Source organism: Pinus tabuliformis, chromosome 7, assembly GCF_031772625.1.
Source record: "Pinus tabuliformis cultivar Carrire ecotype Pingquan chromosome 7, CPIR1, whole genome shotgun sequence".
Classification (NCBI taxonomy): domain Eukaryota; kingdom Viridiplantae; phylum Streptophyta; class Pinopsida; order Pinales; family Pinaceae; genus Pinus; species Pinus tabuliformis.
In genome coordinates this window covers 1432783955-1432799021 of record NC_142293.1, presented here as the reverse complement: position 1 = coordinate 1432799021, position 15067 = coordinate 1432783955, and the positions used below count along the sequence as shown (strand labels likewise).

The window sequence follows — 15067 nt, the reverse complement described above, 5'->3', positions numbered from 1 at the left end:
CAGATTGCTGTACCTGCTGTTTTAAATGCTGATATTCAGAGTCGTCACTGGCTGCTGCTTTTATTTGTTCAACCAGCGAACTCCGCCACCTGCTGGCTGAAAGTTCACATAAACAATGAACCTTTCGACTTAAGGCATCTGCCACCCGATTTTCTTTGCCCTTTAAATGCTTTATTTCAAAGTCAAACCCACTTAGAAAATCTGCCCAACGGCCTTGTCTCGCATTCAAGGTAGGTTGGCTGAAATAATGCGTCAAACTGTGATGATCTGTTAACAACAGAAATTTCTTCCCAAGGAGGTAATGTCGCCACATCTTTAGTGCGTGAATAACAGCAGTTAACTCTAAATCGTAAGCAGAGTATCTCTGCTCATGCTCTTTTAGTTTCCTTGATTCATATGCTATTACTTTTCCTTCCTGCATCAGTACTCCTCCCACGCCCTCCTTGCTTGCATCGGTGCACACCACGTAATCCTTATTAGGATCAGCGATCCTCAGGATGGGTGCAGTGGTGAGTAGGTGCTTCAAGCGGTCAAAACTCTGCTGACACTCTGCTGTCCATCTAAATATCTTTCCTTTTTTTTGCAATGAGGTGATAGGATAGGCTATCCTAGAAAAGCCTTCCACAAACCTCCGGTAATAGCCAGCTAACCCCATAAAGGATCTGATATCAGCAACGTCTTTGGGTATAGGCCATTCCATAATAGATTTTATCTTCTCGGGGTCTACAGCAATTCCTTCCTTAGTAATCACGTGTCCCAAATACTGAATTTCCTCCTTGAAGAAATCACATTTGCTGAATTTAGCGTACAGCTGATGTTCTCGAAGGGTCTGCAACACCAACCTAAGGTGTTCCTCATGTTCCTGCTGGGAGCGAGAGTATATCAGAATATCGTCAATAAATATCAGCACGAATTTATCTAAAAACCGATGAAACACGCTGTTCATCATACACATGAAGGTGGCAGGTGCATTGGTCAAACCAAAAGGTAGCACTACAAATTCGTAGTGCCCATAGCGTGTCCGGAACGCAGTTTTGGCAATGTCCTCATCTTTGATTCTGATCTGATGATAACCAGATCGCAGATCAATCTTAGAAAACACTTTTGCCCCTTTCACTTGATCAAAGAGTTCATCTATCCTGGGTAAGGGGTACTTGTTTTTGACCGTGAGCTTATTCAGCTGCCGGTAATCTATGCACATGCGAAGGGTCCCATCCTTCTTCTTCACAAATAATACCGGAGCTCCCCAGGGTGATACACTGGGACGTATGTATTGTTTATCCAACAATTCTTGAAGTTGCATTTTCAACTCTGTTAACTCTGGTACGCTCATTCGGTAGGGTGCCCGCGAGACGGGTGCTGCCCCCGGTATCAGCTCTATAGTGAAGTCTATGTCCCTCCTTGGAGGCAGCCCCGGTACCTCTTCGGGAAAAACATCTGTAAATTCCTGTACCACTGGAATATCGTCTAATGCAGACATCTTATCTTTCTGGTTCGCATAGCCAACTTGTATGGCATAGATCTGACATTTCTTTCTAATACATTTAGCTAACTGAGTTGCAGTGATAGGTCGAATCTGAACAGGATGTTTAATTCCCTGCAATTCCTGCTGCTGCCCCAAATCATCTTTGTAGTATATGGTCTTGGTTTTGCAATTCACCAACGACCAGTGCTTTTCCAGCCAATCCATACCAATAAGAATGTCATAGGAGCCTAACGGAAGTACATTCAGGTCTGCCATTACGGGCTGTCCAGCTATACTGAAAGAACAGTTATTAACTTTAGCTAAAACCCGCCCTTTGGCTCCCGTAGCTAACTGGACCAACCATGGGTTTTTGAACTTTTCTGGTGGTAGCTTACAGTGTTCCACTACTTTTGGACTAACATAACTTAAAGTAGCTCCTGGATCAATAAGTACAGCTACAGAAAGGTTTGAAATCTTACCTTCGAATTCCACCATGGAAGGTTGGTATTCCGCTTGCCGGTCCTCTAAGGCTGCATTGATCCTTGGTACGCTACGCGCCACATCCCCAACAGTTGAGGCTTCATGGACTTGAGATATTTGATCAGCTCTTTTACGCTGTGGACAATTTCTAGCGTAGTGCGGTCCTTCACACACCCAGCACTGAACTGGAGGTCTGGTTACCTCAACCTCCCATCTAGCAGGTGGTTCGCTGATCCTGCTCTCGCTTGGCTTAGCCCGGAAGGTGCCCTTGTTTGTGCTTCTGTTAAACTGCCCCTTTCCAGCTCCTTTACTACCATTTCCACGGCTGCCTTTGTTGTTTCCAGCAATTCTGCTACCTTTTCTTTCATTCCATTTCTTGTTTGGAATTTCTCCTTTTTGTTTGTTCTACTGGTAACAAATTCTAGCCTTCCGAATTGCCTCATCCATAGTTCGGGGATTGTCAAACTCAATCCGTTCCCTTATATAAGCTGGTAGGCTACTCACGAACCTCTGCACCTTGGCCTTCTCCTCTTTTATGTATGGCACATAACGAAGCAGAGAAGTGAAGCGATTTATGAATTCGTCCATGGACTGCTGTCCTAGCCGTAAGTCATGGAATTCTCGCGCCTTCTCATCATAAAAGTGCTCAGTTAAATACCTCTCCTTAAAATATTTCTGAAATTTTTCCCAGGTTATGCTTTGCTCACTTACTCCCTTCACAATTTTAATCTCTTCCCACCACAAGGTGGCTTTGCCCTGCAACTGGAAAATAGCCAGCCGCGCCTTCAGATTTTGGTCATATTCATAAAGTTGAAAATATTTATTAATATTAATCAACCAGGCTTCTGTTGCTTCTTCCTGCTCTCCATCGAAAAGTGGAGGTTTGATTTTTCGGAATTCTCCCTGTAATTCCATTTTCTGTCGCTTGGAGGTTTGCTGCTCTTGCACATTATTAGAATGGTCTTCCTGTTCTTCTGAAAGCTCAGGTGCGTAATCCCGTTCCTCAGTTCCCCTTTGCTGTTCTGCACTAGGGCTGGCTAAGGGTGGATTTTGTTTATCTGACAAGCTTTTCAGTATTCTTTCTTGTTCCATTGTTAATCGCGCATTGTCCTCTCGTAGACACGCCATCTCACCTTTCAGCTCCTGAACAGTTTGCAGTATCGCCAGATTGGTACTGCGTGTCTCAGCACCAAGCTGTACCCACAGCTCAGCATTTTCTTGAGGGATGCTGCCAGCTCCCGGCATTTCCTCCATCTTACTATTAACTGCTAGCAGGTAGCTGTCTCTGTGTGGTTCTCCTGGTGGTACACAAGAAAGGCAATTAGTCGCATTGTTTCTATATATACATTATAAGATGATCTTTGTTGTTCCAGAGGCCACAGTTTTGAAACCTCTGCTCTGATACCACATTGTCACGATCTCATTATAATTCAAGAAAAACAGTAAAAAAAAAATTTTTTTTATATATATGGTATGGTAATTTTCCCCATTACCCACACCCTAAACTATACACCTAATCTTATGTGTAACCCGCCACATCTTTCACAGACGTATCCCCCTTAAGCATATATTAGTTTACTTAAATACTGGTCAATCCATATAGCGGCACAAACATATAAAACTTAACCATTCTCCTCAATTAAGCTTCCGCAATACCAATGCTTGATATCATATATGTTATTGTGTTGGCTTTGATTGCTTTACCATTCCGATATAAATGTTTAACGCCAAATGGCAGTACGACGGAGCCAGCTCACAACTCTCCGTGGCCAGATGGCTCAACTTCACGTGCTGTCCATGTGTCTTGTGGAGGGTTGACCTGCTCTGGGGTTTGCGCCAGGCCTCCCGCCTAATCCAACGATGGCGATCGCTCACCCTCATCGGACGGCCCAGCTCATTTTAGGGTTTGACATTTCATATATATGTCCACCGGATTCATCATTGGGTTCATTTGCTCCCTTAGCAGCAGCTGAGCTCCTTCGACAGGTTACTCTGCAACCTCCCTGGTTCATCTCTTCCTGCCAGGTACAGGTTCGATCCGCGTTCCCTTTAAAGTTTACACTTACGGTTAGCTTTCAGATTGTTGGTATTCATGTAATCTTCTTATACCCTGACTGTGTTCATTGTTTGCTTACAGTTGGGTACAGGTCCGACGCTGACCACAGCTTGTCTTCCACAGCGTGCCGGAGGGTTTGGCTGCTACGGCACTTACAGGTATGCCTATTTCGCTTACGGTTTCTTTGATGGTGAATTAATGTAATGTTGTGGGGTGATTACAGCTGAGACAGGGCTTGTGTTCTGCCTATTGTCTCAGGTCCGATACAGTGTTCCAAACCCTTATGCGCTTAATCTGGCGGCCTCATTATGCCGGTCTGTCCAGCATGAGACCCTAGGGTCATGGCTTTCACGCCTTACTTATATTTTTATGTATTTAAATAGCTAGGGTCTCAGATTCGTCTGTCATTGTCTGTTTATTTGGAAGCTCTTTCGAGCTATTGACAGATTTGTAAGGATACGTATGAATTTATGTACTTTTGCAATAGTTAACACCTGCGGCTTACCGCTATTTTCCCGATCCGGATTTCTTCATGGCTATTGTAATACTTTTTCACAGTTTCTTAACGAACGTTGTTTCCTGAATATAAAGCTATCAATATCTGTTAATGGACAATTGATTCTTCGTTACTGGTGCATATGGGAGTTTGATATTCGGAGTGCCTCGCTGCTATTCCTTTCTAATACTCGATAATGTTTACAGTTATGATAGTTTCACCGCAATAGGGTTACTATGATTTAGTTCCGGAAGGTTTCACTTGTATTTGTTTTCTACAGTTCGGTTCACATTCTTTATATGCATATATACAGCGACAAGGGTTAGTCCTGCATTCGTGATATGAATGTAGAGTCTACCCCTTCCGCGCACAATCTTTGCCGTAATTCCAACTAGCAGGTTAAGATGGCTATTATTCGACTGTATGCTTGCTTTGATGTTTTAGTTCGATGCTATAACTTAGTTCCTGTACAATATACTCAGATACTTTGGCTTGTTACCTGTGAATATAACCGTTTCCAAGCCTGATGTTAGGGTTTGACGAGCATCATTGTTATTAACTATACGATGCTTCTCTTTACAGCACTGTTTTCTTATTAATATTCCGCTATACAGCTATTGGTTGGAATGATAGTTTCTGGGTTGTTGGTTTTATATGATATTTCATGCTCACACGGCACTGGTTAATACTGTATCGTTCACGTACCAACATTTCATTTACATTACCTCGTTTTGGCTTACACAGCATTAATCTAATGAACAGTTATACGCAGATAAAATTTGTAACTATAGCCTTGACTTATATATTGTTACCATTTACATGCAAGCTCAGATTCTGTGTCAGTATACTGTATATAGCTAGCTCGGCTTTTCCCGGCTTCTCAGATCTTTACATTCCAGATCTGTGCACTATTAAGGTTTTCTGTTTAGTTTAATACCCTGATTTCCCTACTGTTATTTGGTACCGTTTCCTCATACCATTTCCACAGTTCTCAGTTGACTTCATGCTGAGCACATTGTAACTGTGCGAGCTTAAGTGAATACGGTTTACAGATGTGACCACAGTCACACCTTTCCATCACAGCTTCTTGGAGAAGAAACTGTAATTTTATCCTAGCTACCATATCACAATAACTTAAAGGAAATAATACAACTTCTGTATCTACTTGTACTCTTTAATACCTGTTCATTTTCTTTAACCAAACTAGAGGAAGCGTACCTGGTTATTCCTGCTACTGAAGTCCTTACTTTCAGAAGTCACCTGCAATGTTTTTGCTCTTAACCTCCCAACCTTGAGATCCACTTGCACTGGATTCTCCCCCCGAGCCGTCTTGCAGGCCTGCAGCCCTCAACAAGACTCATGCACTACTGTGCTGGGTTATCTGGTCACAACCAGACTTAACCTTCTTTTTCCACTCTGCTCTCTCTCTGGAAATCCCTTCTCTGCCTGTTCCTCAACAGCCCAAAGGTTTTCCTCCCAGGACTTTTCCTTGGGTGAGAGGCAGTTGTTTTTCAGTTTCATAACTGATTTATTTTATTTTAATAGAAAATCCTCCTTTTTGGAGGCTGCCAGCATTTCATCAATACACATGTGCAAAATAGTCTATTATATTCACTTTCAAAATTAACAATGTCTTTTAATAATAACAAGTTACCACTCATACCGTTTTCACCACAGTAATTATCCAGAATTACAAGTTACCGGGGTCATTACATAATGTCTTCGTCAACATTCGCAAATAATGCCCATTTACAGAAAGGCTTGCATGGAGATATCCTTGAATGCCATTTACGGATATGCTTTCACGTTTTTTTGTTGTTAATCATTCAAATAATACACATACTTTTTGTTTTATGACTTTTTCCTGCCTGTCGTAATTTCAACTTTTGAATAAGCTTTCAATTAAATGTTGTGCAGTTCGTTTACATAGCTTTTATATTTTAAAGTAGAATATCTAAATTATATTTTAAAATAATATATTTATTCTGTTTAAATTTTATTTGGGTTACTTTGTAATGTTTTTTTACCATTTTAACCATTATTTTAGGAAAATGGTAGGAGAGTTATTGTTAGTCTTTAAAACAATATACATATCTCAAGCATTCTTCCATTTCGGTGATTTGTACTTTTTGTTTTCGACAATTACATGTATTTTTAGATTTTGAATAACTTTTGAAGTACATATTGTGCAACTTAAAAAAGTATGAGTATCGTCCATCTCAAAATAGTTTTATATTTTAAATGTAATATTTATGTTATAAAATAAAATATTGCACTGTTTATTTGTCTTATTTTGTAATTTTTTTTTTTTCGAGTTTTTAGAATTTTTAAATTAAAATGTTTCTCACTTCCCTTTTTAAATTTGATTAATAATATATTTTTATTGAGACATCCTCTCCCTATTGTAAATGATGTTAATGAGGTTTTTTTCCAGGTGTTTTATTTATTTTTTAATTTATTTTTGAAATGTATTCTATTTTTGAGCTTAAAGCATTTGAATTATATTTTATATTTTGTTTATTATTTATTGCGACTTTTTTAACACTGTTTTCATTTTCTTATCTTTAGAATGGGTGAGAGAGAGGAGAGGAGAGTGGGGCAAGGGAAAGAGTGAAGGAGGGATAAAGCACAAGAGGGAAGAAATAGAGAGGGGAGGAAGAGAGAAGGAGGTGGAGAGAGAGGGAGAAAGTGAGAAAATGATAGAGAGAGAAAACATGGGTGAGAAAGAGAGGTAGAGGGGGGCGGGGAGAGATAGGGGAAGGGAGAGAGTGAGAAGGTTGGGAGAGAGAGAAAGGGGGGGAGAGAGGGAGAGATGCATTGAGGGAAAGGGAGAGAGAGGGGAAGATGCATTGAGGGAAAGGGAGAGAGAGAGAGAAGGGGAGGGTGAAAGAGAGAGAGAGGGAGAGTAAGAAATGGTGATATAGGGAGAAGGAAGGAGAGAAAGAATTAGAGGGAGGTAGAGGGAGAGAAATTGAGGGTGAGATAGTGAGGGAAGGAGGTGTAGTGGTAGGGAGAGCATGAGGGAGGGAGGTGTAGAGGTAGGGAGAGCATAAGGGAGGGAGAGGGAGGAAAGGAGGGTGATGGGGAGGGAGCAATCAAGGGAGAGAGAAAAAGGTTGGGAGAGAAGGAGGGAGGGAGAGACGGAAGAATTGAGGGAGAGTGAAAGAAAGAGAAAGGTAGGGTGACTGAGAGAGAAAGAGCAAGAACAGGGTGTGAGGGAGAGCGCACCAGAGGGAGAGAGCAGGGAGGTAGACAAAGAGAGAGTCAGGGTGTGATAGCAACAGAGAGAGAAAAGGAAAGTGAGCGAGGGAGAGCGAGAGAGAGATAGAGAAAGGGGGGGGAGAAGGAGAGGAATAGGGAGAGACAACATGGACGAGAGAGAGAGAGAGAGAGAGAGAGAGAGAGAGAGAGAGAGAGAGAGGAGGTGACATATTAAGGGGGAAAGGAGAAGGTGAGGGAGTGAAGGGAAGGGAGGTAGAGGGAGAGGGGGGGGTGAAAGAGAGCAAGTGAGGGAGAGAAGGAGAGTGAGGTAGAGTGAGACAGACATAAAGAGAGAGATGGGCGGAGGGGGACATAGAGGAATAGGGAGAGGGAGAGGGTGTGAAGGGAAGGGATGTATATGGAGAGAGAGAGTCAAGGAGGGAGGGAAAGAGAGAAAGGATGTCACTTACCTCTTTGACCCAATACTAACAACCACCTACTATGCTCCAATCACTGAATTTAACTTCGATTAAATTTATATTAGGCAATTGTCACATGCATTAGTATTCAAACGTGTTATAAACAATGATATCACATGCAATTATACTCATATTCTTAAATATTCGACAACATAAAGTGTAAGGAGCCAACATACAAAAAATCCTATGCGATTGAATCAAACTAGATTACTTGATCGGTTAGGCTACACTAGGCTATGCTTGTTTAGGCTGGGCTAGGTTAGGTTATGCTAAGCTAGAATATATTATGTTAGGTTAGTTTAGGCTAGACTAGGTTAGGCTATGCTAGGCTGGGTAAGGTTAGGCTAAGCTAGGTTAGGTTAGGCTATACTTCTTTACGGTAGGGTAGGGTAGGCTAGTCTACGCTATCGTAGGCTAGGCAAGGCTAGGCTACCCTAGGCTACCCTACGCAAGGTTAGCCTAACTTAGGCTAAGCGAGGCTAGGCTACACTAGTCTAGCCTAGGTTAGGGTAGGTTATGCTAAGCTAGTTTAGGGTATGTTAGGCGAGGTTAGGTCGGGCTAGGCTATGTTCGGCTAGGCAAGGTTAGGCTAGTTTAGTTTAGGTCAGGTTAGTGTAAGGTAGGCTAGGCTAGGGTATGATATTCTAGGCTCGCCTAAGATAGCCTAGGTTCGGCTAGGCTAGGCTACAATATGCTATGTTAGGCTAGGCTAAGCTAGAGTAGGTTAGGTAGGCTAGGCTAGGGTAAGCTAGGTGCGATAGACTAGGGTAGGTAGGCTAGGTAGACGAGGTAGGCTAGGTAGACCAGGTTACATTAGGATAGGCTAGGGTAGGCTAGGGTAGATTAGGGGAGTTTAGGTTAAGCTAGGCTAGGCTAAGTTGGGCTAGGTTAGGCTAGGTTAGGAAAGGTTAGATTTGGTTGTGTTAGGATAAGTTAGGTTAGGTTGGCTAGGTAGGTCAAATAGCTTAGGTAGGCTTGGTTAGACTAAGTTAGGTAGGCTAGGTAAGCTAGGTTATCATTCAATTAACTCTAGGTAAATCTGTAAAATAAATTTAGTACATTTTATTTTTATTGTTCTTGTAGGTTTTATTGTTTCATGATTTTTTATTTATTAAAATTTGAAATGGAAACTTCCTTATTTAAAATGAGAAGGAAAAATGGTAACTTTTGTATATATTGATTTACCATTACTAAAAGAGTTCATGTTTTAAAAGAGTGGGTAAATTTTTTTGTTCGTTATGTCAAATTGTCTTCTACTTTCATTTCTAATATTTTTATATTTAATATTTTATGTTTTTTAATGTGTAGTGTGTTTATTTATATTTATAATTTATATTTCTTTTATTAATTAAAAAATTAACATATTTTGTATTTTTCTTTCATGTGAAAGATATTTTTGTTAGGTTTTAATTTAATTAAGATATAAAGCATATTTTCCAGAAATATAAAATTTTATTTTTAAAATTTCAAGAGACGTTCATTATTTATTTTCATTACTCTTTGTGTGCTTTGTATTTTCATTAGAAGTATATATTTTTTACCTCAAATATAATAATGGATGTATTATTCTCTATTTTATAGAAAAAAATAAATTGAGTTAAACTATATATTATTAGGTTATAATTTTTTTTGCAAAAAACAGTTCTCTTATGTAAGGAAATCTGATTTGGGATTTGGTGAAGGGGCTTGTGTTTCAAGCTTGGCTCAGAAGATTTAGGATTAGGATAATAAAACATGATTAGGTTTGACAATTTTTGACACAAAATTAAGGTGAATTAGATTTTTTAGGTTAGGTTAGGTTAGATTAGTTTATGTTAGTTACAATAGATTGCCTTAGGATAAGGAATGTTAGTTTAACATAACATAGAATAAGGTTTGGTATGGTAGGATATTTAATGGTAGCCTAAGTTAAGGTGTGTTAGAAAAGGTTAGCATAGGGGAGAATACGATAAGCTAGACTAGGCTTATGTACGGTGGGTTTCACTAGATAGATTATGTTAGGTAGATTAATCTAGGATGAGATAGGATATGATATTTTAGGGTAGATTTATGTAAGATAAGGATAGGCTTTGATATATTAGTTGAAGAAATAATTAGGTTGGGTTCAGTTAGGAAAACCATTGGGAGATTAGAGTACCCTAGTCAAGCAAAGCTAGGATAACCTTAGGTAGTATAGTGTAGTGTATATGTAATATCCCTGCTAGCACTACAAATCATAAGTCGTAATATAAAATTTAAAATTCATGCAGGCGTATTTGATATTTGTAATTGAATTTATTTGCACTATTGCCATAGATTTAATTATAATATTTTAACCTATTGTACTGTATTGCATTGTATGTATACAACAACGGCATTCCATTGAAATTTAAACAAACATTGATCGATCTAGTACAATCTAATATGAGCCAAGAGGGATCAAATTTCTTCAAGTGAAATTTTTTTTAAAGTGAAAAATACCATGTGTAACATTTTATTGGTTAAATTGTATTTTCAAATGCTACGTAGAGTATATATACAACCAAATAATTTTTTTAACCCTAAAAACCCTTTTTTCATGAGCAATAAATAATTTTTTTAAGATGATATATAATATATGTATAATTGATAATAAAATATTTTACATAAGTTGTATATCGAAACATTTCATAACACAAATTAAAATATTTATTTTTATTATTAACACATTTTTAATGATTTTTTTTCCACCGGAAAGATCGTAATCTTTTATTATATGGTGAAAATATTACATGTAGTATATGTTATTCAAAAAATGTGATTTGAGCTCATATATCTATAATTTCTACAAACAATTTCTGAATATGGCTCTGTCAAAATCAAAAAATCATCACGCAGGATGATGTTGTGTCAAAAATAAAAAAATCATCACGCAGGATGATGCTGTAATAGAGTTCTATATAAACATATTTACACCTTGCGGGACGCTGATCATAACACATTTTTAATGATATTTCAATATTTATTTGTATTAAAATATTTTATTGCTAACATAGATTGAATATTTTTTTATATACAACATTAAAATATTTTTTTAATAATTAGATATATATATATATATATATATATATATATATATATATATATATATATATATATATATATATATATATATATATATATATATATATATCTATATATATATATATATATATATATATGAAGATGGTATCTAAATAAATTAGTTAACATAACATAGATATTCAAATAGTTTATTTAAATCTCTTGTTCAAATATTTTTCAAAATGATAAGGTTTAAACATCTTTCTCACATTTTTCTTTTACTTCCAATTACTTTATGAAAACATTCATTTTTTATTATAGTGTATAATACTTTTTTATTTAAATCATAATCTATTTATTTGTATTTTAAAGGGGCATGTGTCAACTCGAAAGACAGACTCATGATAACCTTACGCATCCCCCTCATACTAGCGTATAGAATCAGCCTCTCGGCTTATTTACAAATTCTAATTCAAACCATCATAGATGTATCTAGTACAAATCTAACATGAGTGGAGACGAATCAAATTTCTTCATGAAAATTTCTTTAGAGTGAAAAATACAATATGTGATTTTTCATTTTTTAAATTGTATTTTTAAATACTATGTAGAGAATTTATAGGACCAAATAAGCATTTTAAGCATAAGAGATTATTTTTTTTCCATGACGTATACAATATTTTTTAAATGATATGTAATATATGCATAATTGACACTAAAGTACATAATAGGTACATTGAGATATTTTATAGCACAAATTAAAATGGTTTTTCTAATATTATTGTATTTTTAATTATATGTCAATATTAATTTGTATTAAAATATGCTATCTATATCCTACATTGAATATAGTTTTATATTCAACATTAAAATATTGTATTTTAACAAACTATTTTCTATATATATATATATATATAAAGATGATATTAACATAAATCAGTTAACATAACATAGATATTCAAATAGTTTATTTAAATATCATATTGAAATCTTTTTGAAAACTATAAGGTTTCAACATCTTACTCACAAATATTTTCTACTTCCATTTACTTTACATCATATTATTTATTTTTTATAGCCTATTTTACTTTTCTCTTTAGATCATAATTTATTTATTTTAGTTTTAAAGAAGCATGTGTCAACTTGAGGGACAAATAAACTTACACATCGCCTCATACTGGGTTGTAGAATGAACCTCTTAGCTCAATAATTAACTATTAAGGCTCCTTATGATCAGCCATATTCGAGCTTTAGAAGTAGCTAATAATTAGAAATTGGAAGGAGAGTTGAATCATAACAGAAATGAAATAAGTTATTGCATATAATCAAATTGTTACATAACCATTTTTTACTAGATCACTCATTAGTTTAAGAAGTGGAGAATCTTAGCGAGGGAAATGAGCATTGTGGTAGGTGAATTATGCACTATGAAAAAATCATCATGTAACACTACCTAGTTTAGGAGAATGAGGTTTTTGTAGTTCTCCCACAAATACTCCATGGCATACTTAAGAATAAAAAATAAAAAATCTTCAGCATATGAGACATGTCCAAAATGAAAAATCTTGTATGAGTTGCAATGAAGGAAGAGTGGATTTAGGTGATATGGAGGCTCGAACATTTGCTGCCAGCCTAAGTGACTATAGATCCATTTCTAAGATGCTATGAAATATGACATTTCAACATTTGAAATAAATGGGGAACAAGTTTCTTCAGGAAAATGTAGACATGCTTTGGTTCTTGCACTGTGTGTTTACCTATACACATGATGTAGAGGTAGAAATTTATACTTTTTTTCTTTGTGTATTTTTTAAAAATATTTCAAGTAGATATTGAATAATTCTTTGCTTTGAATTTTAGGTTCTCTCTTTGAAATGGATCGGTCGAGTTAGGGAAGATATTAGGGTTTTTACTTGGACCAATTTCAGAACATTGGCTCAAAATATGAATTTAAGATATATACATATATGGAATTATGAAAAGGTAAAGCGATCCATGTTTATTTCCCAAAGAAGCACACCAACATGTTATAAACAAGAAAAAACATGTTATTAAGTTTCAGAAAACTAATGTCTCACAAAACATTAAAATACATAAGATGTAATGTAGTACATGTACTTCTTCATAAGAGAGTGAAACTCTCTTTCTTTTACTGAATTTGAAAATATAAAAGTTAGCAATTGCCCCTAAAGGTGAAAAGATGCACTAAAGGAATAGATGCGGTATGTATATTTTCTTTAATTCCATGTAGGCGCACAAAAAGGAACTTGAGGATTACACTGAACAATTAACATTTCTATTAAGAGAGAAATTTGAAGAAATGAATAAATTCTCATAGTTGCTTGAAAAATGGACTAGACATCATTCTTATTTATAGTAGAAAATGAAGCTTTAATGAACATCTAGAAAGGAATGTTCACAATATAGCAAATAAGATTTATACATAAGCTTCCAAGTTTCGATGTTATTTTATTAGATCTCTAACATCTTTCCCATGATTCCACATGCTTAGTCAAACTAAAATTCACATAATATGTGCTTTGACTTTAATTAAGTATTCATGAGGTTAATTTGTAATTTTTTCCTTTTTTTTTGATAAATATTTAATGTTAATTTGTAAATATGTTTCACTGCAAACAAAAACTTTCAAAATAAATGAATATTATAAAAAAAGTGGTAAAACAAATAATTCTTACCAAATTTAATAGAAAAGATAAAATAATGAGAAGATCTGCATTAGCCAAATTAATATCATTAAGTAGTTGCGACAAGTAAACTAATTAGGAAATATATATATGCTACCATACTTTCAAGAATCAAACATTGGAAGCAAGAAATACATTAAACAATATGCATTTAAAAAATAAAATAAAATAAAATCGTAGATAATAAAATACATATGCAAGAACCACTATGTGTTGCTATATTGTGCAATTCTCACTAAATGATATGTCTAGCTCAATAGCAACAATACATATAAAATAACCAATGTATACTGTTATATTATTAAATTTTCATCCAATGAGAGGTATGGCTCAATAACCATAATCATTCCACATGTTGTTATATTTTGAAATGCTCTCTCAATGATATGTATGGATCAATATACTAATACATTTTACAACCAATATATCACCCAAAACTATGCTCAAGATGTCATGGAATTAAAAAAAAAATGGATGAACAATGTTTCTATTTTGAACATCAACAACATCCGTGAAATTTAAAATGACATAAGCAATTATCACTTTCCTCCTCAACTTCTCTTTCATTGACATATTCATTAAATGTAGAAGAGGAGAAACAACAAGATAATGTATACAACAAAGATACAAATGGATATAAATTGTAAGACTACATGGTTTTGCAAACTATATTTTTAATTTTTAATTTATATGAACTATATCTTCCACATGGACCTACTTCAATCAATCATATATAAATCTAATAAAACATTTAGCTTCTATGTCATTGAGATCTTCATTAAATGCACAAGAGAAGCAACAACAAGGTAATTTATACAACAATGAAATTAATGGATACAACTTCCAAGACTACATGCTTTTGTAAATTATCTTTGAAAGTGTTTATTTTTTTATCCACTGTATCTTCCACATGGACTTACCACAATCAATCATATTTAAAGCAAATAAAAAATTAATGAATTTTAATTTCAAAAGATTGGTAAAAATAAAAACCTTTGTATATTAAAAAGATATATATAAATAAAAATAAATTAATATACATAAATTACAATATCCAATTTCAAAGGTGAGTATAATAGAGTCTATTAAAAATATAAAAAAAATTGAACCGTAAATAAAAAATACAATAAAATAAAAATATTTATCCTTATAAAAATAGGTAAT

The 15067-nt window shown here is 35.4% G+C and overlaps 1 protein-coding gene across 2 annotated transcripts; it reads left to right on the top strand.

The window, feature by feature from the left end:
- The first annotated feature begins 3611 nt into the window (after positions 1 to 3611).
- On the top strand, positions 3612 to 4487 carry LOC149253071 (uncharacterized). Of its 2 annotated transcripts, none has more exons than XM_089456752.1 (3): positions 3612 to 3970; positions 4083 to 4159; positions 4260 to 4487. In XM_089456752.1, exons 1-3 carry the CDS (start codon positions 3806 to 3808, stop codon positions 4336 to 4338), a joined length of 321 nt encoding a protein of 106 aa, XP_089312878.1. In that variant the 5' UTR covers positions 3612 to 3805; the 3' UTR covers positions 4339 to 4487. The 2 variants fall into 2 exon arrangements, with proteins under 2 accessions (XP_089312878.1, XP_089312877.1); XM_089456751.1 differs by having other exon boundaries at positions 3612 to 3976.
- Positions 4488 to 15067: the final 10580 nt, after the last annotated feature.